The 26,005-nt window shown below is 34.6% G+C and overlaps 1 protein-coding gene across 1 annotated transcript in view; it reads left to right on the top strand.

Moving 5' to 3' along the window:
* Window positions 1–26,005, top strand: part of gry (trafficking protein particle complex subunit 11 gry) — a 550,052-nt gene that overhangs the window by 486,115 nt on the left and 37,932 nt on the right. The window contains exons 27-28 of the mRNA XM_090404214.1: window positions 9,854–9,961; window positions 21,573–21,621. Of these exons, the coding sequence (XP_090260340.1) occupies window positions 9,854–9,961; window positions 21,573–21,621 (157 nt within the window). The remainder of the gene's footprint in view (window positions 1–9,853; window positions 9,962–21,572; window positions 21,622–26,005) is intronic.

Genomic DNA, 26,005 nt, shown 5'->3' with positions numbered 1-26,005 from the left:
TTCCATAAGTTAAAAAATAACAGCTCTAAGATAAATCATTGTGGTTCACCATCAGTTGATTGCTTTTCAGACATTACCACTCTCACACCATCCTTTCAAACACAGTTTGCTGACATTTTCACTAAAAATTGTGCATAAAGAAGTGAAAGGTTTTGCTTGTTCTATTCATTCTTTTTTCAGGATGCAGTTGGTGTTTTCATTATTCCTGCTTATTTTCATAGTCTTTGTCTTTTTATTGCTGATTTTCATACTGAATTTATTACATCTGTTATTTAGTTTGTTTGAGGAATCCTGAAGACTTCTGCTTGATTTGTTTGGAGTACAAGGTCATCTACATTAAGTAAAGACCTAAGTTGAATATCTCCAGTTTTGATAGCAGACCTAATGCTACTTTCCTTCATAATGTAATTCATATAGATGAAATAGTAGTAGAGATCAAATGTGCACCCCTATCTCATTCCTGATTTAACATCAAACTGTCTTCCTGTACCTCCTTCATCTGACTATTGACTTACATTTCAAATATAGACTGCATATTGCTTGATATAATGTACCATTTAAACCATATTATTGTAGTGTTTTGAATAGCCTCTCTCTCTCTCTCTCTCTCTCTCTCAGCACCTTGTCATATACCTTTTTCAGATCTACAAAACTCATGATTCTTGTTGTATTCCCATGATTTCTCAACTACTTGCCTTAAAGTGAAATCTAATCCTTAAAACCTCTCTTTGGCCTGAACCCAGCTTGTTCTTCTAAAAATTATTTTTAGAGCAATTTTTCTTAGCCTCTTCTCAAGTATGCTTGCAGAAATCTTACCTGAAATACTCAGAGGAAATTCTTCTATAATTCTCATTTAGTTTTTATAGATGAGTACTATGAGAGCTCTACCACAATGAGCTGTGATTCAACTCTGTGACCAGACCATCTGAATTATGCATTTTATAACGACTGTAATTATACCTCCATATTTGAGCATTTCTGGTTGAATATCCTCCAGCTGCTGTTGGCACACTCTTCGCTTGATGAGTCTTTGGACTACCTGGAAGTGTCACATAATAATAATTTCAGATTTTTCATGACTTTTTCTATCTCAAGTATTGATATGAACTCCTGATTGCATTTTCTTGACTGTCTGCTACCACTGTTCTGTCACCTCTTGTTTCATTCAGCAGTTATTCTATACATCAAGTATATCTTTATCTCCAGTTTTCATCTCACTTTTATCATCTCCTTTTATAGGATTCTTTCCTCCATTTCTAAGCCTTTTCAACAATAGTTCCCAGAATATTTTGCTACCTTCTTGGTATTTATGGGGGGGGGGACTTCAGGACACTCTCGTATCTTCCATATTCTTAACAAATTCTTCAATAAGTCTTCTTTTCATGACTGCCTCTTTAACTTCCTGAGTCTACCATAGCATTCAGATTTTTCTATCCTTACATACCAACTTTACCATGCTTCCCTGGCTGAATCAATCATTGTTTTCTTCAGTGTTTGCCAGGAGTCTCCAAGTTTTAATTCTTGCCTTCAAACTCATTTTTTCTTGAATAATATTTATATATTTGAGTCTATATTTCAAATTTAAGAGACGCTTGACTTTTATTATTTTTGAAACTTTCTTACACACTTTTCTTTCCCTTTCAATATAATATTCATTGACACTGGCTATACTTGTAGCATAGAGATGGAGAAAACAATACACATAGACATAAGGATAATGACACAATTAAAGTAAAATCATTTATTTTTAAATATGTCAACCTGAATATTACAGGTCATTATCAGTGGCTGTTAGCCTAATAAATACAAGGCAGAACATTAGAATGTTAAAAGTGGATTATTTAAAATGTATGAGTCACATGATGGACTAATGGACAATGCAGTATGGAAGAGAGGTAGTAATTAAAAAAAAAATCTTGCTGACTGATGAGAATCAATCATCAATATTTTTCAAAAGTCAGACATCTTCCTGTCTGTCCATAATAAAATCTCTTGATATCAGCTTCAGAGAACATAAATACATCAGATACTATTGTTATGGTAAATCAGGGCCAGAAAATCATGCTTTAGAGACCCCTTCCCATAGGATTAGATGGACGAAAACTAAAGTTCTATGCAAAAGTCATTCCAAGTCAGAGAGAGAGAGGGAGTGTGTTTGGAATCAGCAGTAGCTGTGAAACATTCCCCAAATCTTAACAAATGTCGATGGCTTTTTATATTAATTTTCCCAGAATCTGGAACAAAGTCATTTTAAGATCAATTTAATACTTGTTAACTTCTCATTATCAGGCATTCTTCTTCTTCGGCCTCTTTTCATCAGCTGCTGAATATAGTTTAACAGTAAATTTACAAGCATTCAATCCAATTGGTGCAGTGACCTTTAACTTCATTATATTTAGAAATGATTGACTCAAAAATTAATTATATACATAGTAAATAAAATAAATTATTAACTATCAAACTATTTGGATCCAGTGTTTAAATTAAACATTTGAGATCTCCTTTATCTTTAGTGGATAAATTCATTCTCTCACCGACTCATTCTATCACTGGTTTGTTTAACATGTACTTAATCAGTCTACCAGATTAAATATTTTGTTTTTCACAATAAATGTTTATTAGAGTTGGTTCTTTTTCAGGTCTTTTCTCAAATTGTAAAATTTCTTCTTAACTTCCATAGGACTATGCACTGTTTCCTTATTATCATCATCATCAAATTCCTGACATGTATCCTCAAGGGGCATACAGGATATGATGATAATACATGAAAAATTTACATCATTACTAACTTCCTATCAACAGTTTTCCTCCAAATCAAAAAAAAAAAAAAAAAAAAGAGACATCCATGGTAGCTAGCTATGAACTCCACCAGTTATCCGAATTCGTATTTATTCCTGAATATAAATGCGTTACTAAATGTGTTCAAGGTTGGTTTTATGTTTGGGGAGAATCAGAGCAAACCACCACCTTAGCTTTAGTCTGCCTCAAACTACAGCTAAGGTGGTGGTTTGCTGGAATAATCATCATCAAATTCCTGACATGTACCCTCGAGGGGGGTGTACAGGATACTACATGAAAAACTTACATCATTACTAATTTCCTATCTGCAATTTTCCTCCAAATCAATCTGTTACCTATCAAGACTTCAACATTATCATTATCAGATCTTATATTTCTATCTTCTAAAGCACTTTTTACTGTATCAATCCACCTATATCTTGGTCTTCCTCTGAATCTTTTTCCTACCAACTTGGCAGAGAACACTTGTTTTGCTAATCTTTCTCTCCCAACTTTTTAAGCGACCATACCACCTGAGATTAGCTCTACTAACACATTCCTGGATACTAACAATGTCAAATTCTTTCCTAATATCCTCGTTTTTAATATGATGTTGCCTTTGTTGCCATCTGTTCACACCTCTAATCTTTCTCAGGAATCTCATATCTGTAGTTTCTGGTCATTGGTCAAGTGTTTTGTTTCTAAGTCATCTCTCAGATCCATAAGTTAAAATTGAATTGAACACGGTCTTGTTTACAGCTAATTTAGAGTTTTGACTAATTTCTCTCTTATTCCACATAAATTTATTCAGTTGACTTCCTACCATACCAGCTTTGTTGATTCTGTTGTCTATTCCCATATTTAATTTACCATCTTCAGTAAAAATCGTGCCTAAGTAGCTGAAATGTTTCACTTGTTCCACAGGTTCTCCATTCACAACACAGTTGACATTTTCAATGATTCTGCCTATTTTCATTGTCTTTGTCTTTTTATTGCTGACCTTCATACCATATCTATTACAACAGTTATTCAATTTATTCAGGGAATCTTGCAGACTTGTAGCAGATTTATTTAGAAGTGTTTTGCTTTATGTCCACATAAAGCAAAGAGCTGAGATTAACATATCCAATTTTGATATCAGGTTTAATACCACTTTCCTTCATAATGTGATCCATACAGATAATGAATAACAGGGGATAATGTACATCCTTGTCTCACACCAGATTTAACATTAAACCATCTTCCTGTACTTCATTTCTAACTGCCGACTTACAACTCAAATAAAGACTAAGTGTTGCTTGATATAATGCCCTACTGACACCATATAACTGTAGCATATTGAATAGCTTCTCTCTCTTTTGGCACCTTGTCATATGTCTTTTCCAGATCTACAAACCTAAATACAGATCTTTGTTATATTCCCATGATTACTCAACTATTTGTCGTTAAGTGAAAATCTGATCCTGACAGATTCTATTTGGCCTGAATCCAGCTTCCCTTCCACAACCTTCCACAACCTTTCTCAATCGTTTCTCAAACATACTTGCATAAATCTTACCAGGAACATGCAGTAGAAGAAATACCTCTGTAATTCTCGCATTCAGTTTTATTTCCACAGGTATTTCTCTACTAAATGAAACGAGCAGTGACAGCACAGCGGTAAAAAAACACCCAAAGGTATGCAATTAGGAATACATACGATATTTATTCTGCATTGCATAGTTCAGAAGGCCTGGACAGAGGGATGAATTCCAGATGATTGGAGTAGAGCTCTCATAGTGGCTCTGCTCAATGAAATTCTGTCATGTTGTACCATGATTTTATATTGTGGTTTAAACCAATAAGAATACAATTTGGTCAGCTAAATCCCAAATTGCCAGCCTATCCTCGTTCTTTCTGTATCCAGGTAGATACCTAACAGAGTGAACCACAAGAAGGTAAGGATTGGACATAGGGTCAGAAGCCTCGGTCGGGTCTTTGCATTTCTTTAAAGGCTATGTGAAGGTCTCCTCTCAATTATACAGCTTTGATCCTTAAGCACTTATTTAGCATTTATTTTTCCTTTCATCCTCACTGTTTCATTGGTTATAAATATTCTTACCTCAGGCAATATAATTACAAGATGCACTCACAAATTCATTGTCAGTGAAAAATACTTTCTTTTACTATTTTATGAACAATGCTCAGAGTAGAGCCTCTTCATTAAAAGCCACTAGAGTTTCCCTGAGACAGAAGATGAAACTTTTCGTTTGGCATTTCTACGAATGGTGAAATAGAACATCTACTTAATAGCTACTTTTATTTACTACTATTCACTTGTTGACAGTCTCACTTTTCCACTCAAAGGATTTACCTTCCTAAGATTCCCTTTTCAGAATCCTCTATGAATACATTCCAACTGTCAAATTTTTTAAAAACTCCCTTTAACAAAACACTCTGGTCTGCATTTTCAGATTTCCATTCTTTCTTTTCTTGTTTCTTCATTATCCCAGTATTGATCTCTCTCTCTCTCTCTCTCTCAGCTGTCAAACACTCGCCCACCTCCTCAGTGAGTATGTACACTTGTTCGACTAAGCTGCATAGAAGTCAGTAATGGGTGACACATTATCGTCATTAGCAAAAGAAAATGTCTTTACAATGAACTACACTTAACAATTCTTAATTCAAATAAAGAACTATTGAAATTATTACAGCAATCATATATATATATATATATATGATTGCAATTATCTCAAATATTATATATATATATATATATAATATTTGAGATAATTGTACCTACTATATATATATATATATATATATATATATAGTAGGTACAATTATCTCAAATATTTTACATTTTTTAAACATAAGTATAAATTTCTCATCGGGCACATCCTAATTGCCAATCATATGTATTATGAAACTGAAACTAATAAAATACTAACACAGAGAAACTGTTGTAAAAAAATTCATAATTGTAAATTATGATTATTTTTACATCAGTTTCATCTTTCTTTCATCATTTTTTTTTTTAAATTCCTAAATATTTATCTTATATCTAAAAAAACTTACAGTTCTATTGATGCTTATACCTAGACACAGAATTCATTCTAAGTAAGCGAGAAAGTGTTTGGAATCAGCAGTTATGAAATATTCCCCAAATCTCAACAAATGTGTATGGCTGTTAATATTAATTTTCTGAGAATCCGGAACAAAGTCATTATAAGATCAACTTAATACTTATTAACTTCTTGTTATCAGGCACTCTTCTTCTTCAGCATCTTCTGTTGAATATAGTTCCCACTCATATTTATAGGCAAGAACTATATTCCACTTGTCTCTTTCGTTAGCTAATGTTCATCTTACATCACATCTTCATAGATCATTGCATAATATTGCAAGAATGAGAGAGGCAAAGGCTTATATGGGAACTGAGGTAAATGAAATGGAAGCTTCTAGCCTTCAGTAGATTTATTTATAAAGAAGATTTTATAGAACAGTTTTTATTTTGTTGACCACTCCCAGAAACAGCGAAGGGGCAAGATATTTTTGATGTTGTTGATAATTACTTTAATTGCCATAACTTGCCTTGGAATTCTTGCATCAGTATTTGTACAGATGGTGCCTGCCCGATGTCAGGAAATGTAAAAGGATTTCTTACACTGGCTCAAAATAAGAATCCTAGAATTATTTTTACATATTGTTTTCTCTACAGAGAAGTACTAGATGAGACTCAGGCCATTACAATCAAGATTGTTTGCAGCACTATGCTCCTCAATGGAAGCTTCTTACTTGCAGTTGTTAATACGTACATAAGTGAGATGGTTATCTCGTGAACGGGTTTTATTGAGATTTTATGAACTAAAAGACGAAATTTTCTAATTTTTTTCACAACTCAACAATCTGAGTTATCAGAATTTCTTAGCGACAAGCTTTGGTGCAGTAAGATTTCATTTCTTGCTGATTTATTTCAATCTTTAAATACACTTAATAAAAGAATGCAGGGAGACTGTGAAAACATTCTTACTTCCACTGACAAAATTGACGCATTCAAGGAAAAACTAATGCTTTGGGAAGAAAGAATCAGAAAAGAAAATGCAGTAAATGTGTTTGAACTAACGAAAAAGTGCAAACTGAATGAAAATCTAATAGATCTAATTTTACAAACCTTAAGATTACTAAATACAAATATTGAAAAATATTTTCCCTTCACTTCACATATCATCCTTCGATTGGATAAGAGATCCGTTTGTCTTCACTGTATGTAAATTGGGAAATTTAAAGATTACAGAAGAGATTGAATTACCAGATATAAGAAATGACAAAAGTTTAAAACTAAAACATTCAACAATAGATACTACTTCATTTTGCTTATCTCTAAGAAGTGAATTTCCCAATATTACCAAAAATAGAAGTACTTCTTTACCATAGAAGTACTTCTTCCATTCTCCACGGCATTTTTGTGCGAATCAAGCTTTTCCGCAATGAATATTATTAAGAACAAAAATAGATTGCGGCTGGAAGCCTTGGAAGATGATTTAAGAGTATGCCTATCTAAAATTTGACCTCCCATAAAAGACATTCTGAAACAACATCAAGTTCAGATATCTCACTAAAATTAACTGCAAGTATGTATATTATTTAATACATTTAATATTCATTTGAAAAAAATCAATAAAATTTTTTAAAAATAATTTTGAGTATTGTTTTTCTTACTCAAAATGTCAAAAATATAGTTTAACTTTTTTTGGAGCAAAAAGGATAAGTAATTATTATTATTAATTTGTGTGTAAATCAATCAAAATTATGCTTCTTTTTTTGCCAGATCGTCAAAAAAAATTAAAAGAATATATTTTTAGTGTGCCGCAGAATTTTAATAATTAGTCTAGGTGTGCCATATTATGAAAAAGGTTGAAAATCACTGATCTAAGTTAATATCAGAAGGGCTCAAATTGCAAATTTTGTTTCTGAAGTCTGGATTGGTCTTAAGTTGTCAGCAAAGAATTGCCTTACATTAAATCAGTCTTCTTGACAAATAGTTTGAGGTCTTTATTAACAGAGCTTTCAACAGCCACAGAATTCCCATCGTCATCATCAGTGGAAAACTACTGTTTGCTCCTGATGATGACCTGTAATTTTTGCATTCTATCCTATGGTAGAATGTGAACAATGGATTAATTTGAAACAGTGAAAGCTGCATGATGTTATACATGAATCAATGCAAAGTCATAACTGAGTAGACATTATATTATTAATTAACCGTATTATTAATTAATAATGTCTCCTCAGCAATCATTCTAATTCAAGTTCAGATGTTGAAGTAAGGCTTCGGTTCTTACTTTAAATAAACATTTGAATTTATAGCGACAGTGATGGAGTAAGTTTGTTTCAGATATTGTGTGTATCTCTTCCATGTTTTGCAAGACCCAATTTCTCAGATTTTCTATTGATGGTATAAAACTGGTGTTCTTTTATTCTTTTTGGAACAACTGCCTATTAATATCAAAGATATGGGAGAGTCTTATTTTAATTGCACATCATTAAAGTTTTAACTATTAATACAGTTAATTAATAATATAGTGTCTCCTCAGTTATGCTTTTGCATTGTTTCATATATAACATCACACAGCTCTCACTGTTAAAAAATCAATCCATTGTTCACATTCTACTTTGTATTACACTACCATTTACCAGTGATGATGGCCTGTAATTTTCAGAGTGAAATATATGGTCTGTGAATAAATATCACTCACTTATTTCCTTGTGTTTTCATGTGAATTGAAGAAACCATATGACATAAGTATGTTTAAAAGAACAAATTAAATAAATGAAATACAAAAAGCTTAAAATATATTTGTGTTTTATTTCTTGCCTAAAAAAATAAAATCTGTAAAAAAGGCACTAAAAAGTTTAGTGCCTTTTTTTACAGATCTTTTCATAAGCATTAATCATCTTAACCAACATCTATAATTTTTTTTCTAACTCATTAAAATATATAACAGCCACTAAATATATTAACTTAGCAAACTAACTCTTTTTTTGTCCTTCATATTTCAGTGTGCTTTTACCTTTGGCACAGCTTTACTTCATTTTTGTCATGTTAAAGTATAAATTAAAGAATTTAAATGCAGTGTTACTAACTTTTCTCTATTATTCTACATGCCATTCCCTATGTCTGGTTCACAGTAGGATACTTATGTGCTATATGTTCTTCAACCTATCATTTCTGAGATTGACATAAAAAGTAATAAAATAACCCATTTATTTTGATGAAATTTAGTTTCATAAAATTAATGTAAGTATTAGGGGTGTTTGAAAATAATGCTTTCATTGTTGATAGCTTTACATCCAAAAAGAGATATGTTGATGAAATAAATGATGAATGTCAACAAAATAAAAACAAAAAAAAGCATTCTCTTCTCTGTTTTCATATTCTATTTCTTAACATAATCTCTCTTCCTTTCACATCTTCTCCAGCATGTTGCAAGTGTTTCAAACTGATTAAAAAAAAGCTCTTCATTGTTTTTTCAGACCACTTTCTTCCCTTCTAGACCTGTTCATTTTCAAATGGTAAATTTCGTGATGTATCTTCACTTTAGGAAATGAAAAGATGCCCATCGGAGCCAGTTTGAGCTGCAGGATGTTCCACAGCTTTGTTCACTTCAGTGGCTGTTGAAAAGATTGGATTTGATATTGTGAAACATTCTCCTTACATCCTGAATTTGGCCCCATTATATTTCTGGTTATTTACTAAATTGAAGACACATCTCAAAGATATTTTGAAAATGATGCAAAAATCAAGGCAGATGTGATAAAATAGTTCTAAAAACTATTGGAAGAGTTCTACTAAAACAGGTTGGTTCGATTTTTCTCCAATGCATAACATGCTTTGAAAAGCATGTTATGCATTGGAGAAAATGTATTGAAAGACAGGGAGTGGGTATGTGAAATGAAAATGGGAGTGGATTTCAAACTATCTTTTGTTTTTTTTATTTCATTATTTTGGTACATCGCTTGTACATTATTTTGGAATATCCCTTGTATTATTGCCCCATTATACCTAGATGATCTGTTTTACATTTAATTCCAGTTCGAGCCATTGCAGTATATCCGTGCTGAAGAACCTTTTGTATTGAAAATAGATATCACTTGTAGTTCTCTCCTAACTCTACAACTTGAAGATGGCTTCCTTGGCCTGGTAAGAATTTAGGTGTGTGTGTGTGTGTGTGTGTGTGTGTGACTTGTATGATTATTTCATTTATGTATTTGGTATCAAACCCCAAATCTAGCCTGCTATAAAATAATATTGCTAAGTATCCTCAATTTTCCTTAAATTGTTGCTGCCATTTCTTCATCCTCTTTATATTGCCAGGCATCTGTTATCACTTGGATTATATTGTTTATGTAAATTAATAGATAATTGTTCATTATTCATTTTGAATAAGTAACATAGACACAGTTGAAAATATTTAATTTAGATGGATTACTTACAAATATTTCAATTCACGTATTGTGAATCATCGTCATTGTAAAACAGTTTGAAATGAAAAAATTAAACAACAAATCTCTCCTTATATGCAGTCACAAGACATTCAGGTAAAAAGCAATATTATTGGGATCAGTTAAGTGTGTGTCATTATAAAACAAAGTTATATAATTGAACAGTATAGTTCTTAATAATAGAGACCTGATTTGTTCTGTTTCTTGGAAGAAATGTAGTCTTGGTGTTCAGAAAGGTATATAGAAACAAATCAACCTGTTTGTTCAATGTAGAATAATTTGCAGTTGCATGGGACTGAACAGACTGGAATTTTTTCTTTTGGAGAGGGTATTAATGAGCTAAACAGTGTAGAAATTCCATTCAACATGAACAAATTCAACACTTCAATGATAAATTCAATTACCTACAGCAATGATTACCTAATTTCAACAAACTTCTCCAGTAAGTGGGTTATTAATCTTTTAAATTATACACTAACAGAAGACACATTGAATGTTCTTGCTAGCGGCCATAAATTTTCTATTGTACCAAAACATTTTGTTTATTTGGATTTTATGCATGATGTTGAACATAACATCTCGCATTTAACATATGATTACAGAAATCAACTACATTTTGAAGTTGCCAAAATTATTTATAATTGTAAACTTCCACTCCTAAATATCTCATGTGCAGAACTGAAAGCTCTACAAGTAACATCACTGTTATTCCTGAATCATCTGATTATAAACGGAAAATGGATATATTACTATGAGACTGTGAAACATACTTATTAATTAGTAGAGATCTCTCCAAGATTTAAATGAATAAACTTTTTATTAGATGATGTGTTTTCACTTGATCTAGATACATTTAAAAAAAAACTAAAAACATATTGTGCAAGATCATAGAATTTATGGCTTACCAAAGTTGCATAAACCAGGATATTTCTTCATCCAATCGTGGATTACATAGGTAGCCCTATATACAAAAATTTCAAAGTTTCTTCCAAACGACCTTCCTCCCTTTACTGGACATTCCTTTTTATTATTATTATTATTATTATTACGGGTATCTCCATGGAGTTAGTAGACTCATCGCGGGAGACCCAAACTAGCAAAACAATATCTGTCATATCTCTTCTTGAATTCATTTACAGACGAAGAGCTCACAACTAAGTCAGGCAATGAATTCCACTCATTCATCACCCTCCAGGCAAAAAACCTTGTTCTGACACCTTTGTTAACCACACTCTTCTTTAATTTCCAGAGATGACCTCTTGTTCTACCATCACTATCACACAGCTGAAACATTTCCCCTGCATCAATCCTATAAAAACCTTTTAGTAATTTGAATGTTTCTATCATATCCCCTCTTCTTCGCCTATCAACCAATCTCTGCAATCCACAAGCTCTCAATCTATCAATGTAGGGAGCATTTTTTATATCACTCACCAACTTGGTCACTCTTCTCTGAACCCTCTCCACAGCCTCCTCATCTCCAAGGAATCCAGGTGACCAGACCTGAGCACAGTAATCCAAATGTGGAAGTATCAATGCTTTATAAAGGGGAATAATAACCTCTTTATCTCTGGATGTCAGTGTGTTCCTCAACAACCAAGTAATCCTATGTGCAATCTTGGACACCTTAGCAATGTGTCCTCTGAACTTCATCTCCCTATCTACCAATACCCCTAAGTCCCTAGCCTCATCAATCTCTTGGAGTACCTTTCCATCGATGTAGTACACAGCTGGTAATCTTTTAATCCCAAAATGCATGACTTTACACTTTTCCACATTGAACTGACATCCATTTTCTTTTGCCCATTTTACCAGCTTATTTAAATCTTCCTACAAACTTTCAACATCAGCTTGATTTTTTATTGCACTACACAACTTTGCATCATCAGCAAACAACTGAATATCTCCCTTTAAGCCGTTTCCTATATCATTTATATACAAATTAAACAACATTGGCCCAAGCACAGAGCCCTGAGGCACACCACTGGTCACCTGCCTCATTCTGGACTCGGCTCCTCCATACACCACCTTATGGTATCTCTCCCTGAGCCATTCTCCTATCCATATCACCAATTTAATATCCATTCCCATCTGCTCCAATTTGCGTAACAGTGTTCTATGGGGTATCCTGTCAAAAGCCTTAGCAAAATCCAGAAGTACCACTGTGTAGCCAGTTCCTTTGTCCAACTCAGATGTTATTCTATTATGAATAGTTAATAGATTGCTAAAGCAGGATCTACCTTTAACAAAACCATGTTGGCCTCTATAGAGTATCATATCCTGATTCCCCCATTCTTGAATTTTGTCTTTAACCAACTTTTCCAATACTTTTACCACTACTCCTGAGATGGTGATTAGTCTGTAATTCAATACTGCAGTTTTAGAGCCACCCTTATGCAAAGGAACCACTTTGCCTAACTTCCACTCCCTAGGGACCATACCAGAGTTCAAACTTAAGTTAAATATCAAGGTGAGAGGGGTTGACAATTCATTTGCACATTCACGCAACACCCGAGCTGATATTCCATCTAAGCCTACCGCAGTGTTTGCATTTAAGTTTTGCAATATATTTAATACCTCTGATTCTTTAGCTTCAATTCTCACATTAGGTATTGCTGTAGGTATAGAGATATCCTCACTTGGGTGATAGACTTTTGAAAAGTGATCACTCAGTAACTCGACTATTACATCTGATTTTGTCACCTCAATACCATCAGCACCCACTAAGGTTATCCTTCCGAAGTCATTCTTCCTCTTACTTGCCACATAGCGGAAGAACTCTTTGGGATTACCCTTGATCTCTTTGGCTAAGATCTTCTCATAATCTGATTTAGCTTTTCTTACTATGCTGGTAACCTTCCTAGCTTGAGCCTTGTACTGCTCATGGGTGTCCTGATCGCCTTTCTCCTTGTAAATTCTCCATAACATTTTCTTTTTTTGCAGTTCAAGCTTGATACTACTGCTCATCCATCTAATGCCTGCCTTGTTTGACCTCCTAACCATGGGGACACAATCTGATATTGCTTTCCTCAGATACCCGCTGATTTTATCCCAAGCACTGCTAACATCTTTCCCTTGCAATATGTTCTGCCATGGGATGACTGCAAGCTCACTCCGAAGCTTGTTATAATTGCCTAACCTGTAGTTCCGTACATACCCCTTCTTAATAGAAAAATCCACAGATTTTGCAACCTCCCAAGTCAATACCACATGATCGCTTTCACCAACTGGAGGTAACGAGGACACCTTACTTATGCATATAACCTCTGAACCAATAACCAGGTCCAACACTCTCACACCACGTGTCTCTTCAGTTACGTGCTGTTTCAAGTAATTATCTCGTAGAAGATGTATGAATTCCATTTCCTTTTTTGCTACGTGATATTTCCTCCTTCCAATTGATATCACCGTAATTAAAATCCCCCATAATAATCACCAAGCCTTCACTCATTGCACTAAGTTGCTGATGCATGAATTTAATATCTCCCCCCATACTCCCTGGCCTATAGCAGCATCCAACTGTATATTTGGTTGCGTTGGTCACTATTTCGTACCAGACTGCCTCAAATGAACTCTCATTCACGTGTCTATCATCATGATATACTACTTTCTTTGGCTGCAACACATCAGCTATCATCAACAGTACTCCTCCTCCTGTTCTATCTTCTCTATCCTCCCTGAAAATACTGTACCCATCACATTCAATTCCAGTGACCACATCTTCTGCTGACAGCCAAGTTTCACTAATGCCTACAACTTTTGGTGAGATTTCACTGACTAATGCCAAAAATTCTTCTCTCTTATTTCGAATGCTTCTAGCATTGGTATACAAAAATTGCAGATTCCCTCTAGATCTTGTACCGGCTTTAGAACTGATATATAAGTCACTAACTACCGTAGTCCTATGCCGATTTTTATCCCCTCTCTTATGCAATTTATTCTGCCTATAAGGATCAATAAATACACAATCAGTGCTAAAGTTTCTCTCTCTTACACTCAACCTTTTCAATATTAGTTTCCCTGCCCAATAACTTCAACCTGTTCAGAAAACAATAACTTCTTCAATCGCTTATGTCCTTCCATGTTAAGATGCAGTCCATCTCTAGCATACAACTGCCTTTTTCCTTCAAACACACTCCAAACATCAACAAACTCCAGACCTCTTTTTCTGCACATTCTTGCAATCATATCATTCATTATCATTGCTCGTCTACTTAACTCGTAATTGTCAAAACGAGGCAGCACACACTCTATTCTCCCATTGACACTTTTCCTCTTCACAATATCTAATAATGTTCTTAAATCTTTTCCTACCCAATTTATACTACCTCTCAGGTCATTCGTACCCACCATAACTATCATCTTGTCTGCTTCATGCCCTCTCTTTATTGCTAAAGCCACTCTTTCTATTGTCCCATCAGCCAAGCACTCCTCATGCATACCACTCTCCATACCCTTAATCATAGAATCACCATATATTTTACCACTCTTAACTTCATTCAAGTCCACACTCATGGACTCATTCTCTACACTATTCAGCATGACTCTCCCAGCTTCATTACTCAACTCTCTATTACCCCCCCACTCTCACTACATCTCATTTCTTCTAGGCCACTTGTGGTTTTATTATGTTGACTCCCAATCACTCCCATACTATTTATTACTGAATCATTCACCAAAGACTCACCCATATGTAATCCTGTTCTAGTTACTTCAGCTAAAGTAATCTCTATAGTCCTAATTTCTCTGTTTAACACATTAAACTCAGCTTTAACTTCCAGTATCTCCTTACCGATCACTTCCACTTCCTCATGAAGAAGATGGTCATTTTTCATTTTCATAAACTCCCGCCGAAGTTCTTCCGCTACGGTCCCGATGTCAGCTTCCATTCCTAAACGCTCCAGCCTATCCCGACACTTCTCACATACGTCGACATTTTCGTTCTTCTCATTTTGCCAGGCCGACCACAGATCCTTCACATTTTTCGGTGCATACATATAGTAGCAGTTTCCGCAACGCATCCATTGCGAAAAATCTAATGCTGAGCCAGCCTTTCGTGTAGTAGTAGAAGTTCTGCGCGCCGCTGACGTACGTTTCTTGTTGGACGCCATCTTTACACGTTGATATAGTGAATCACGGCAGTGAACAAACGGCAGTGAAAACACAATATATACAAAACAGTTCTAAACAATAATACCACTGAAGGACACTTGTTTCTAACCGATGCACAATTGCAGCACAATTTGTGACAAAAAGCTACACTATATTTAACTTTAAAAACACGTTTTCTAGACTAGCTAAACTCGACCGCCACATTTACCAAGGACACTAGCGCCAACCTCTCTTCTTATATTAACCTTATATTTTCTTATATTAAAAATACAAGCAACTTCATATCTAAAATTAAAGATCTGAGACCTCACTCCACAGATTTGCCAGTAAGCTTTGATGTTGCGTCACTTTTTAAAACGTTTCCCTAGCTAACACCATATAATTTTTATGGGGGGGGAGCTGGAAAGTTCTGATAAACACCTAGAACAAAAATGATATTAAAGCAACTGAATATAACCACAAGAAAGAACATACTAGTAGCAGAGTTATGAAGGTAACTTATGTTCTTATATTCTTATATGTTCATATGTTCTTTCTTGTGGTTATATCAGTTGCTTTAATATAATTTTTGTTCTAGGTGTTTATCAGAACTTTCCACCACCACCACCATCCCCATATCAACTAATTTACCATTGAATATTCTAGACTCCTTCAAGTTTGCCATGATTCTGGATATATTACTTGAAATGAAAAGCTTTCCATTCCAGTATCTTCCATTCTTGCTAACTTCTATTTAGAACAATTAGAAGAGAGAATTTTAATGATTAATCCAAATCGTATGTGACTTTGCTGTGTGAAATAATTCATATAAACAACTCTTCATACAAAAAATTAATAACCTTCCCCACAGAATCTATTCCACCATGGAACTTGAATCATATGGAACTGTATCTTCCTTGATGTTCTCATAAAAAGAAAATTGGCTCCTGTTAAAATGTCATTATTTTAAATATGTTATCAAATCTTCAAATATATCTTGTCTTCTGTGCTTTTGTAAAAACTATAATTATCTCATTTAAACCTTTCTTCTTAACCTTTACTATATTTCTGACTTATGGCCGCAAATAATATAAAGCTCAAGTGTGCAAAACTTACAGAACAAAGAAATCACCTCAGGCTGGAGCCAGTCTCTTTGTCTGACCTACTGGTGTTTATTCTCAACCGAATTTGGAAAATTTATTTAATTTCCAGCTGCACCACCAAATTTGTGGGTAGGAGTTGAATCTCCCTCCAAAAGAATAGCACACAGTAAAACACACGCAATTCTAATTCTAATTAAATCTAGCAACTTAAGTTTTCTGTTATGCAGTCATGACAATGTCTGCTTTTAGGCACACACAGATTCGAATTTATGAGTAGTGCATTGGAAATAGAAATCAGGCAAGTTATTCAAACATGAAAGCAATTTATTTATCATCAAAGAAATCTACAAAAGGTCAATACTAAATTCCAAGTAAATCAGGTTCTATGCTTCAATGAGAATTCTCTATACCAATTACAATTACTACTCTTATGAAGACAATTTTTGTAAGACCACGTGTCTATAATATTTCTGTGGTTAACACCTTATCACACTTAGAGCAATCTCACTTAAACAAACTCAGACATAGCTACTAGCAATAATATTAAATACGTGATATTTCACCTTAAAAATTAGCTAAGTTTTCTCTCACATATAATTTAACAAGACCATTCAAAGGTTAGTATATCACCATCACAATTCTGTCTATAGCTAAAACAATAAAAAGATCTTACTTTAAAACAGTTGTCTGGTCCTCTCTGATTGATCCTTGGAATCACTTCCTTCTATTACCTTCCGACTTTAAGCAATGAACACTGGTACTTTCTCCGGGACTTTTGAGATCTCCTCTTACTTTTTTCAAGCGTCGGGAACTTGGCAGCATTGAACAGCGGTATCTACTTTCTTCTAGAAACAACTTAAATTAGTTGTTTTGCACTTCTGTCATCTAATGGCTGGAACACAGGTCCCGTTGGCGATTGCAAATCATCTTCTACGATGATTCGTAAAACTCTGTCGCCATAATGTACATCTTATCCCAGTACCTGCTCGACCCTTGCTGACCTCGTCGTCTTCTCGAGCCCGTAACTTCTCGCTGACCAAGGAACCACTAAAAAGCCCACTATCGCTGTAGCAAACCCCCTCTTATATCTCTCTGATGACCTTGGGTTCTGCTACATATTAATCTCCTGGGTATTATGTTGTTCTGCTCCCGCCACCTTTTTTTTCAGTCATTGCGTTAAGGTGGGAAATCCCTTTGCAATGTTGACCTTTGAGGGTGCAGTTGCCCCAGGTCATTAGTTAATACCTTAATCCAGTCTAGAATTACTGGTGACTAAGAGGTTTCTTTAGACAATTTATCTTGCACTTATATTCCTTTGTTCTTTTACAAAAACCCTTTGAGGTTTTTGTAAAAAATATTATTTTTTACAAAAAATACTATTTCAAAATAAAAAAATATTATTTCCAAATTAAAAAATATGAAAATTTCTCTATTAACCCACAAGTATTTTTAGTGAATTTTGTTTACCAGTAAAATCGGTATATAAGGTATTTTTGTATAAAAATCCTTCTATACACGATTTTACACTCCCCATCCCTCACAAAAATATGGCATTATTAAATGCCTTCTTTCCGGAGCTCACTGTTATCTGTTCTTCATCTAATCTATTTCAGAAAGAAATTTCTATAATTAAAGAAACTGCCATTCTCAACAGTTACAACCACAAAACAGTAGAGAAGATTATCAACCATTTTTCTCCATCCCATACATTAAAGGCATTTCAGAACGCATCTCTTGCACCTTAAAGAAGTTTAATATTTTCGCAACATGATGCCATCTGTAAAAGATAATATTCTATTTCTACTGCTACCTGGAATCTATCCATTCCCATGCAACTGCAAGTTATTCTACTCTGGGCAAACAGGTTGATCTGTATCTATACACCTTTCTGAACACCACACCTACATTTCGTCCAAAAAATGGAACAAATTGGATCAGAAGATGGGATTACTAATACTAGCCATGGGATCCTTTGGCACGAAGCCAAATTACTACATAGATGTTCACATAAATATGAGCCTCTCTTTAAAAAAAGGTTTAGAAGTACTGGCATTGCTCAGGTCTCAAACCTTAATGATGAACTCTCTATGTCAGAAATCTGGGAAATTTTATTAATATCCTAATAGTGTCGTTTTTTACCAGACAGTCGCGCAACTGCCCGGTAACAAAACAGTTGAAAATTAAAGTGCATGATATTCATTGTAAGAGGAGAGCTCAATCTAACTATTAAAATTCAAGGAAAGGCATTGAAATTGTTATCATTTAATAAATTATTTAACACAATCATGAAAAAGTATTGAGTAAAAAAAGTGAGGCCACATGAGCAAGGAAGTCTGTAAACTTCTCAACAGGAGAGAGAGAGAGAGAGAAAGAGGAGCATATATACCCTGAGGAGACTGTAACAATTAACTACTTAGTTTGCAAATCAGATGGAAGGAGGCTTGAAGGTTAATTTATTTAAATCATCCTGCAGGATATCTACATCATCATATCAACTATTGCCCTTCCCAGTTTTGCATCATCAGCAAACAACTAAATATTCCCTTTAAATCTTTCCCCTGTATCATTAATATACAAATTAAAGAGTAGTGACCTTTGTACAGAACCCTGGGGTAGTTCACTAGTTACCCTCATTTGTCTTGATTTCACTCCACCACACAGCACTGTTTGATGTCTGTCATCTGCCCCACCCATATCCAGCCTCATATCCATTTCTATTAGTTCCAACTTATGTAATAGTTTTCATGCAACATTTAACATAATTCTGTTAAATGCCTTTGCAAAGTCCAGCAGTATCATGTTTTTTACCAAGTATTTTCTTTATTCAGTTCTGCTGTCACAATTTTATAAAATGTGAATAAATTACTATTGTGCAGAACCCTTTTACAAAGCCCTGCTTCTCCCATAGAGAGAGAGAGAGCATCATATTCCTGTTCACCCATTCCTGAATTTTTAACTTCAGCCAACTTTTTCAATACTCTACCACTCAATTTGCTACTTGTCTTGGAGACTTTTTATATAATAGAATCTTTCCCTCTCTCCACTCTTTTGGAATCTTGACAGAACTGAGATTTAGATTAAACAAGTTCATCAGAGATGCCAGTTCTTTTGCACATTCTCATAGTACATGGGCTGACTTACCATCCATTCACATTGATATTTTCAATATGCTGAGTACCTCCAGTTCATCTACCTCAATTCTCACATCAGCCAGTGTCATCAGTGACTGTGAAGTCTCCATCTGAATGTTACACCCTTGCAAAGTGATCATTTAGTAGCTGAACTATTTCTCCTGCTTCTATCACTTTCCTACCTTCATCACAGAGTAAAGTTGTCCTTCCATAATCATTCTTTCTCTTACTTGCTACATAGAGGAAAAAAAACTCCTTTGGATTCTTTTCCCTACTTTGATAATTTTCTCTCATAATCTGATTTAGCCTTCATTACCATACTAGTCGCCCTTGTGACCACTTCCTATGCATTGCTGCATTCATTCCACGTAGCTTCTTATGCTATGACTCTGCTTCAAACTGCCAGAATTCAAGAGGATGTGTACTTGAAAAAGCAAGAAAGTAAAGTTTGTAAATCTCTTGCCAAAATATGATAGGAGTGAATTGAGAAGTGCCATAATTGCAAAGTAGTCAGTATGTAGGTTGTTGTAGGACAAATGGTGTATAATCTTTAGAGTTTGGAATTAATTTTATTTTTTTTATGCAACTCCCATCCAAGAAAGGTTGTAAACCTATAGTACATTAGTACTGTGAGTTGATGAAGAATTTTCTTTTCTGTTTTTTTGTATTAATTATGCTTTTTTTTTTCTCCAGAAATCCTACCCTAGAGACCAAATATGGAACTTTTTCAAGCCACTTCAGGCATCCAATAAGCAAAGCACTGTTTCACACTAGGCAATGAAATTCATCTCCCACCTAAAGACAAATATTCATCCCTGTGGCAGGATTCAAACCTGCAGCCTGTTGGCTGGAGAGTGGATACAGTAACCATTTGGCAAGGCCGAAGGTGCAGGCAAGCATGTGGACAGGCTCCTTTGAGGTGAGTGAGCAAAAAAGATCATAGAATGAGAAAGATCATAAAATGATGCTGAATCTTTTCAAATCTGAGACATTTATTAAAAGATTCATAGGTTAGCTTAAATTAGCTTAAATCGGCACCAGATTTGTCAGACTTGGTTGACAAAAAAAGATATTATCATGGGTAGCATGCCAGGGATATTGGATAGATAAAGAGAACTGGAGAGATTTTACAGATATAGAGAAGAATTGCAACTAGCAAAAGTAGCGCAAGAAAGGTAAAGTTCAGGGAAGCAGTGCATTTGAAGATTTTTTTTATTTTATTGCTGCTATAAGCCAATGGCAGAAAAGGGAGATATGGATGACATATGTCATCTTAATGTGCATAGGGTAAGTAATCATTATGAGGTACTTCAGCTATGGGGATATAAATCTCCATATAAATATAAATCATGGGAAGAAAATTTAATTTATGCAGATGTTGAGAGATAATTACCTAAAACAGTAATGTGATTAAGGATATCCATATTGAATCTTGCGATGATATTATTAGAATTTGTCTATAAGCGAAGAAATCACTTTGTCTGCATTTGGAGAAAGTTATATCACGCAGTCTTAACCTGAGAAGTGGCTAAGCATGTGGAATTTTCTATTAAGTAGGGTTATATGCAGAAATACAAAAGTGATGTGATTATGACAACCTCAGAAGGCAGCTTACACCAGTAGTACCATAGTATAAGGAGTTACCTGGGAAAGATGATAGTATTTCAATGGAAACAGTCCAGGGCTATTTAAGTAAATCAGTATTAGATTGTATACACATGGTAAGAAGGATAAATCAGGTAGATGTTAGATTAGATAAATGAGTCGTGTCGTTAAACATGATTTCTAAAAATAAAAATTAAAAAAAAAAAATCTATGTGGAGGGTATATAATTGTGGGGAAAGATGATCAGCAAACACAAGCAGTACAAAGCACAAGCAAGAAAAGTGACCAGCATGGTCACTCTTCTTACTGTCTATATTTATTTATATCTATATACACATATCTATATATTTTATATCTATATTTATTAATTTTTTTTCAGTCTCCTTATGTGGAACCATTTGATGAAAATGAATCTTCAGTGAAAAATGGTAGGCTATTATAATACATAGTTCTAAATGTGATATGTGTTCTTGTGACTAATATCTCCTGGATTTTATTATGTAATATCTCTCTAATAATATTACATAATAAAAAAAAAGTATTACAGTATAGAATAAATATGCATTATAATGGAAAATGAGTTGTGGAAAAAACTTAAGAACTACATATTCAAGCCTATTGATATTTCCAGATATGTTTGCATGAAATTTACAGGGCAGAAGATGAATTGAAAACAGCAACAATCAAAATAACAGGAACAATAGTAATGTAAAATTTCATGTCTATCAGTCCTAAGAAGAACTGATAAGCTCATCACATGCTTATTTAAGGATGAGACACATTGATAATTCTTGTTGAGAAAATAAGGATCAAAACACTAATTTGAATAGCAAATTTATAAATTGTTTTTACCATTGAAAGATGAGTGCTCTCTGTTTTTATATGCTGAGTTCAGATATGACCTTAATTTTTTTATTATTTTTTCCTATCATTCAGTTTTGAGAAATACAAAAATCACTTTACATATAATTTCAATAATAATTTATTTTATTCCTCCTCTATCTCACTTTAAATTCCAACTTGTCATGTGACAGTCTATCAGTGATCCCTACTAATTCTGTGTATGTTACTGTCTGTGTTTGTTGTGTAATGATTAGAAGAAAGAATTATTATGATAAGATGGTATTAATAGATAGAAATCATAGTCTGGCAACTACTGCAGAAGATATAGTGCATGAGCACTCACTGTAGCAAACAAACTCATAGGAACCACAGGAATTGTTTGCTATAGTGAATTTTCTTTAGCTTCATATTTATCAGCGAGGCTTTTGTTGGGACATTTCCAGTAATGTTTATAGCAATGTTTGTTACAGTGAAAGTTGGAGTATTTAACGAGCACTTCTTTAATGTATTCCATCCTCAGAAGTGAGATATAATATTGAGCTTGAGTAACAGGAGATATATGAGAAATTAACTAAACTTTGTTACTAAGACACTATGACTCTTTCATATAACTGCATGTTTTAATGGAATGATTTAGAGATTATTCATAGCAGCCCTGACATATTCTGTTAAAACATGCAGCTATGTTTACCATTGCTTCATACACATCATTCTATCATTAATTATTCCTCCATCATTCCCTGTTCACTCAAGCTTTGTATGATATGTCACTTATGAGAATGAAATAATGTGATGTGCTCATTAAATACTTCAATTGTATCTTATGCAGCTTAACCAGTTTATCATATCTATCTATTAATATCATTCTTCCATAAGTAGTCTTTCTTCTGATGGCTATAAAATAATTGTGCTGTACTTTTGCTTTTCTTATCAATTTATTTAGCATATGATGTACAGGTTTCAGAATAAAACATACAAATTACATAAAACAGCATAAAAACAATTGTAAAAATCATATTAAAAGGGGTGCACTAGGTTGAAATGATTAAACATCAAAATTAAGAATCAGGAGCCAGAGCTTAATCCTTAAATCCTGGATCCACTCCAGGGATTCTGGGGTCAGTTTAAAAAAGTCCTCTTTAGAACCCGAGAATGAGTAGGTAGGGCACTCGAGCACAATGTGATTGATAGTCTGGATCCCTCTTCCGCATTCACAGTTTGGAGTATCGGACCAGTTCCATTTATGCAAGAGATGCTTGCATCTCCCATGTCCTGTTCTGATCTGATCTGATCTAACACGTTCATTGCCAATCACGCGATATCAGTTCTCACCAAACGGCCGATCACATGTTATCGCGTTGATGTCGCTAACTGAATAAAAAAATTTTAAAAATTTGGCCACCACACGAAATTCCAATTTTCAGCTTGGCAATGAACGATATCGCACGATCACGTGATGCGAGTTCTCACCAAACGGCCGATCACATGTTATCACGTTGACGTCGCTAACTAAATAAAAAAATTTTAAAAATTTGGCCACCACACGAAATTCCAATTTTCAGCTTGGCAATGAAAGTGTTAAAATGGTCCATACATGTCTAGGGAGATTGAAGCCCTCTAGACGAGATGGGTATTTGAAGATTGGAGGTATGTTGAAACCAATACTCTCCCCATGACTCGCATAGGTCGAAGTTCTGGTCGTTTATTTGTATTGCACTCCTCCAGGCAGGGTGCCTGGATTTCAGTCTTTGTGAAGTATGGAAGGAAATGTCTTGATGGATAGGCAAGGAACTGTTTCCAATTATTTTTGTCCATAGTTTGCTTAAGGCTTGGGTTCTGCGGAGCGAGGCAGGGGCTATATTACTGAGAGTTGGGAGCTGGTAGCCAGGAGTAGATCTTAAAGCTCCAGAGATTATCCTCATAGTTTGATTCAGCTGGACATTGACTAAAGAAGTGTGTGTGTACTGTTCAGCCATACAGGAGCACAATACTCTGCTGTGGAATAGACCAAAGACAGTGCGGTAGTATGTAGTGTGTTGGCATCAGCACCCCAAGAAGTACCAGCAAGTTTATGCATTATATTATTATGAGTTTTTAATTTCCCAGCAATATTTTCTAGATGATATTTAAATGTCAAACTTCTGTCTAGGATAACTCTTAGGTATTTTGGATGATTGTTAAATTTCACCTGTTTATTTCTGAAGTAAACTTTTGGGATATAGTTGGCCTGGATATTACTTAAATGAAAGGATGCTACTTCAGTTTTGTTCAGGTTAGGTTGTAATCACCATCGTCTAAAGTATTTATCAAGTAAAGCCAGATCTTCAGTTAAGGTGTTCTCAGCTTTTTGGAATGTTGAGTTGCAATGGCAATATCGTCAGCATACATGAATCTCCATGATGCTGTCTCTGGGATATCACTAATATATAAGTTAAAGAGCAATGGGGCCTGACCCCTGAGGTAGGCCATTTTTAATCTTAAAGAATTTACTTTGGGATTCATTGAGAGATGCTTGAATCCATCTGTCTGCTAGTATTTGATTAATTAGGTTGGCTAGTTTTGGTGATGGGATAGTTTCTAGGAATTTTAAGATAAGCCCCTCTCTCCACACTGTGTCATAGGCAGCAGAGAGGGCCACGAATACCGCTTTTGTTTTCAATTTTTTTCATAACCGTTCTCTATAAAGGTTGTCAAGGCCAGTACTTGATCGCAACAACTTCTGTTAGGTTTGAAGCCAGCCTGTTCCTGTGGAGTTCTGTTATGCATACTTGAATACATAATTGGAGAAGTTTCAGGCAGCTACTTAACAAGGCAATAGGACGGTAGTTGGAAGCAATTTAGGATCTTTGCCAGGTTTTAAGACAGCAATGATTTTAGATCTTTTAAAAATTGATGGAAGTATGCCAGAGTCCAGGATATTATTGTACATAGCAGTAAGCCATTGAATAGTTTTTGGTCCACAGTTCTTAATGAATTCAGGGTAGATGTTATCGAGTCCAGCCACCTTCCCAGTCCTCAATGAGTTAACTGCCTGGATAAGTTCCTGGGAAGTGAAAGCCTGAGATAGTGATGATGGTGGAAGATCTGTCATGAGATTTTTTAGTTTTTGTTTCACCTCTCTTGTAGCTACTTTATCTTGAGGATATTTAGTCATTGAGACTATATGCTTTGCAATGTGTTTCGGATCTATGGCGGGCAGTTTGCCAGAAGTTCTTGTATTAGGGTCAAGCTTCCTAATCAGGGACCAAGCTTTTTGACTGGAATGATAAAATTAAAATTGTTCATTGTTTTAAGCCATTTGTCTTTTCTAGCATTGTCAAGAGACTTCAGTAGCTCATTGGCTACTGTAGAGTTATTATTAGTTGAGAATTCTTTATACAGTTTTTCACTGTCACTATTCCAGCCTGGGATATATTCTTACCAATGAAGTTGCCTTCATAGCCTACTTTTTACACTATTCTTTCTTTGTGTCCACATTATACTGCCTCTTCTTATAGACTGTATGCTTACTTCTGTCCACCAGGTTTACACCTAGTCCAGTTAAACTCTTAAACTGTCTGAATATATTCAGCCATTTCTGCTGTTAAACATTGCAGTTCTATATATATCCTTTTTTGACAGAAGCCCTTATAAAGCTGGGCAACACTCCATGATCACTTCTGCCATTGGAAACATTTGATACCCCATTAACAATAACATCCTCTGATTCTATGTTCAAATCCATGAGTTTAAACAATTTTGTGCCTTGTATACTACCTAAGGTTGTTATCCCTCAGAAGCAAAAATTCATTCTTCTTACTCCTTTTTATCATTTCATTCCAATCTCTATTTCCATAATTAAATGAAACCATAATGACCACCTAGCATAGTTTGAAACCACTATGTATATACAATTTCAGGTCAGGATTTGTTAGAGCAACATCCCACAAAATATCATGTACTGTCCACCTCCACCTAACATCATACTAC

This window comes from Typopeltis vanoorti, chromosome 2 (assembly GCF_054136105.1).
Source record: "Typopeltis vanoorti isolate ZY-2024b chromosome 2, IOZ_Tvanoo_1.0, whole genome shotgun sequence".
Taxonomy (NCBI): domain Eukaryota; kingdom Metazoa; phylum Arthropoda; class Arachnida; order Uropygi; family Thelyphonidae; genus Typopeltis; species Typopeltis vanoorti.
Note: the sequence above shows the minus strand (reverse complement) of the source record. Positions and strands in the feature narration are given on the sequence as shown.